This window comes from Cervus canadensis, chromosome 18 (assembly GCF_019320065.1).
Source record: "Cervus canadensis isolate Bull #8, Minnesota chromosome 18, ASM1932006v1, whole genome shotgun sequence".
In the NCBI taxonomy this organism is placed as follows: Eukaryota; Metazoa; Chordata; class Mammalia; order Artiodactyla; family Cervidae; genus Cervus; species Cervus canadensis.
Genome location: NC_057403.1, coordinates 7457175 through 7460744, shown reverse-complemented (window position 1 = coordinate 7460744; position 3570 = coordinate 7457175). Strand labels below are relative to the sequence as shown.

The window sequence follows — 3570 nt, the reverse complement described above, 5'->3', positions numbered from 1 at the left end:
CTAAAAGAAAACTTCACTGATATATTCATATTTCATGACAATATATTTCAACTGGTCTTTATATTGAAGAAGATACTTGGCATGTCCGGTATAATATTATCTAGAGATTAAAAATTTTAAGTTAGGATTCTGACGGTAAATAAATGAACTGGCAACTGATCATTATAGAAAAAAATAAAATTCACACTTTTCTCATAATAGTAGAGGATTTTAACTTCTTATCCCGGCAAAATAGAGCCTGTGTACACTGGAGTTATGGCTTATGAGCAGAAAGGGGCTGACAATAGGGAAACACGCTGCAATGATTATAGTGATGTCCACAAGGAACCGGCTGGGCTGAACAAAAAGAGCCAAAAGAACTTGACAGATGGAGGAAAGAATATAAAAGTAGACAAAGGTGCTCCCGAGGAGAAGGATGAATTTAGTAGCTCTGGACTCAGGGGAGGACCTGGAGGAGGCGTCAGTCCTACAAATGTGCTGGACCTGCTGCTTATGTCTGTACAGAATGAGAACCATGGAGCTGCCGGCCCAGAGCGTGAGCCCCAAACATAAAACGTCAGGGAATAATAGCAATGCTGCAGACAAGGCGTCGTCAGTTTTGTCAGTAACAATAGAAGAACAGTAGCCAAAATCTCTTTCCTCTGTGGTGTTTTTGTCACTCCATTTGCCAGTCATATGGAAAGGAAAAATGACATTTACCAGCATTTGCAGGATCCAACACAGGAAAATAGAGAGAACCATGTACTTGGGAGCTGTTACTTTCAGCGCTGCCCACCTGGAGTTCCAGGGACTGATCGTGATCACCTGAAAGACACTCAAGAGGCAGATGCTACTGATGGACACTCCCCTCCCCACTCTGTGCAGAAAGAAGAGAAGTTTGCAGCCAACATCACTGCGGATATGCTTCCACCCAAAGACTGCCATTGTGTGTGGGACCCCTTTAGAGAAGAGGACCAAGGAGTTGGCCACAATCAGGTGCTTAAGGATCAAATCTGTGGACCGTAACCTGTAACCCATGAAGTGAAGGACGATATAACTGGAAAGCAGTGAGAAATTCCCCAGAATTCCAATGACGGTCTGGGTTAAGATGATCATGCCTATCATGAAAAAGCTGCTGGCCATCCTTTCATTCACAGTCACTGGTACTTTTGAGTTATAATGTCCTCCGTGGGAATATGAGGCATCGGTTACGTGCATCGTGTCAACTGAAATCCAATATTCTCCACTTAACAATAGTTCCACTTGGAAATATTTGCTTCTTGTGTTTCTGGTACCAGCAGCCTTTAAAGGGTTCCATGTATAACATTTAAAGAGATCTAATGTGTAAAATTAATCACTGAAGATACTCATATGATCCTGTCTTCATTTTTCACAAATTTGTTAGGCAGGAACTGAAGGGACCTTAGTTATACAGAGGAGTGTTACTAAACCCAGACAGGTTAAGTATTTGTCACCTGCTTCTTAGTGCAGAGTGAGGACTGAATCCCATTGGGCTACTCAAGACAGTGGTTTGAGAAACTTCCGAGGTGCTTAAATGATTAAGACCCAGCCTTCCACTGCAGAGGATCCAAGTTCAATCCCTGGTCCAGGATCTAAGTAAGATCTCATGAACTTTGATGCACAGCAAAAACAAAAAAAGAGACTGCACTGATCACCAGCCATGCCAAACAACTAGTTAGTTGCAGGCATATAAAAACCAGATCTATATTGGATTTTGATTTCACAGTTTTTCTGTTTGTAGACCTGTGGTATTTTGAAATTTTCAATTAACATGATTCCATATATTTGTAAAGCTTTATTCTACGGTACCACATATTATGAATTAAGTCTTAGCATCTTAACACATGAACATCACTGCTGGCAGTAGAATACAGCAGGAGCCTGCCTCAAGAAAAGGCAATGTCAGGAAGATGAGAATGCTTCACTGTGAGAATGGCAACAGAAAGACTCTTTAGTTCCCATGACAGAAACACAACTAAAATATTATGTGTTATAGAAATGTTTGAATAATCATATGTAGGCAATAAACCTCAGGGCATAAAACACTAACATGTGATAAAACAGTTTAAGACAAAATTATTATTGTCCATTCATACACTGAATCAGTATGTTATTGTCTGAACCCAGTGAATATATTAGCAATGAATTAATATTTGCAGATGACATTAACCTACAAGACACAGAGGCAAAATTTGGCACTTGTAAAGCATGTATTCTTGTGTGTTTCATAAACTGACGTACTAGATTTGTTAGAATGTCAACAAATTGGTGTTGGTGTCAGTTTCTGATGTGATCACTTACCCAGAATCTTGACCTGCCTTTCTCTCACAGACTCTGCTGCTCAGACGAAAATACAACGAACATATCTTTCAGGTGCCAGGACAAGGGCTCGGTGGGATGGTCATTATACCCAGTATGTGTGTGAGAGGGAGGCAGCCAGATCCTGATAAATGGGTTTGAGACACTGTCCTCCCCTCCCCTTCCGTCAAAACTGATAAGGAAACTGTGGTACACATACACCATGGAATATTACTCAGCCATTAAGAAGAATTCATTTGAATCAGTTCTAATGAGATGGATGAAACTGGAGCCCATTATACAGAGTGAAGTAAGCCAGAAAGATAAAGAATATTACAGCATACTAACACATATATATGGAATTTAGAAAGATGGTAGTGATAACCCTATCTGCAAAACAGAAAAAGAGACACAGATGTACAGAACAGACTTTTGGACTCTGTGGGAGAAGGCGAGGGTGGGATATTTCGAGAGAACAGCATGTATATTATCTATAGTGAAACAGACCACCAGCCCAGGTTGGATGCATGAGACAAGTGCTCAGGCCTGGTGCACTGGGAAGACCCAGAGGAATCGGTTGGGAGGGAGGTGGGAGGGGGGATCGGGATGGGGAATACATGTAACTCCATACCTGATTCATGTCAATGTATGACAAAACCAACTACAATATTGTAAAGTAATTAGCCTCCAACTAATAAAAATAAATGAAAAAAATAATTAAAAATTTAAAAAAAAACCTGCAATTATCATTTCACCTGCAACAGTGATGGAAGTGCAGGCTTGGGAGCTGAGAACATTTCTGGAAACTTTTCTCTCAGTTGCTAGTTACTGGAAACAATTACAAGTTTCTAGTTAGCAGCCTGAGGAGAAAACTGGCTGTACTTGACAGGCAATTTTTTTTCCATGATCCCTGAAGGTGATGGTCTCACAAGGAAGAAATTCTGAAATCACACACATTAGGGACTGACACTAACCATGTGTGTCCCTCTGGATTCTTCACTTCCCTGAGATAAGTCTCTGCCCTAATACTAGGACTTTCCTCACCTTCAACCATTGAATGGAACCGTCAATGAAAGTACTGGTAAAGAAATGGAATGAGACAAAATACCTGGGAAGTATATTCGAAGAGACAAAAGGAAAAGGAGGAACATTATCAAGAACTTTGATAGGAACCACCGGCACAACTCATATCAATTTAGACTCATTTTCATAATTCAATGCCACTTATTATGGAAATTTTGTATGAAATAAACTTTATTATTATTGAACCCT

General features: G+C 40.2%; 1 protein-coding gene across 1 annotated transcript; it reads right to left on the bottom strand.

Annotated features, from left to right (window-relative positions):
* Positions 1–210: 210 nt before the first annotated feature.
* LOC122420662 (vomeronasal type-1 receptor 4-like) lies at positions 211–1122 on the bottom strand. The gene has a single exon (XM_043436051.1). It carries the CDS (start codon positions 1120–1122, stop codon positions 211–213), a length of 912 nt encoding a protein of 303 aa, XP_043291986.1.
* Positions 1123–3570: the final 2448 nt, after the last annotated feature.

What these genes read in the sequence shown, in the direction of transcription:
- LOC122420662 (XM_043436051.1), bottom strand. Translation starts at nt 1,122, where the DNA reads ATGGCCAGCAGCTTTTTCATGATAGGCATGATCATCTTAACCCAGACC.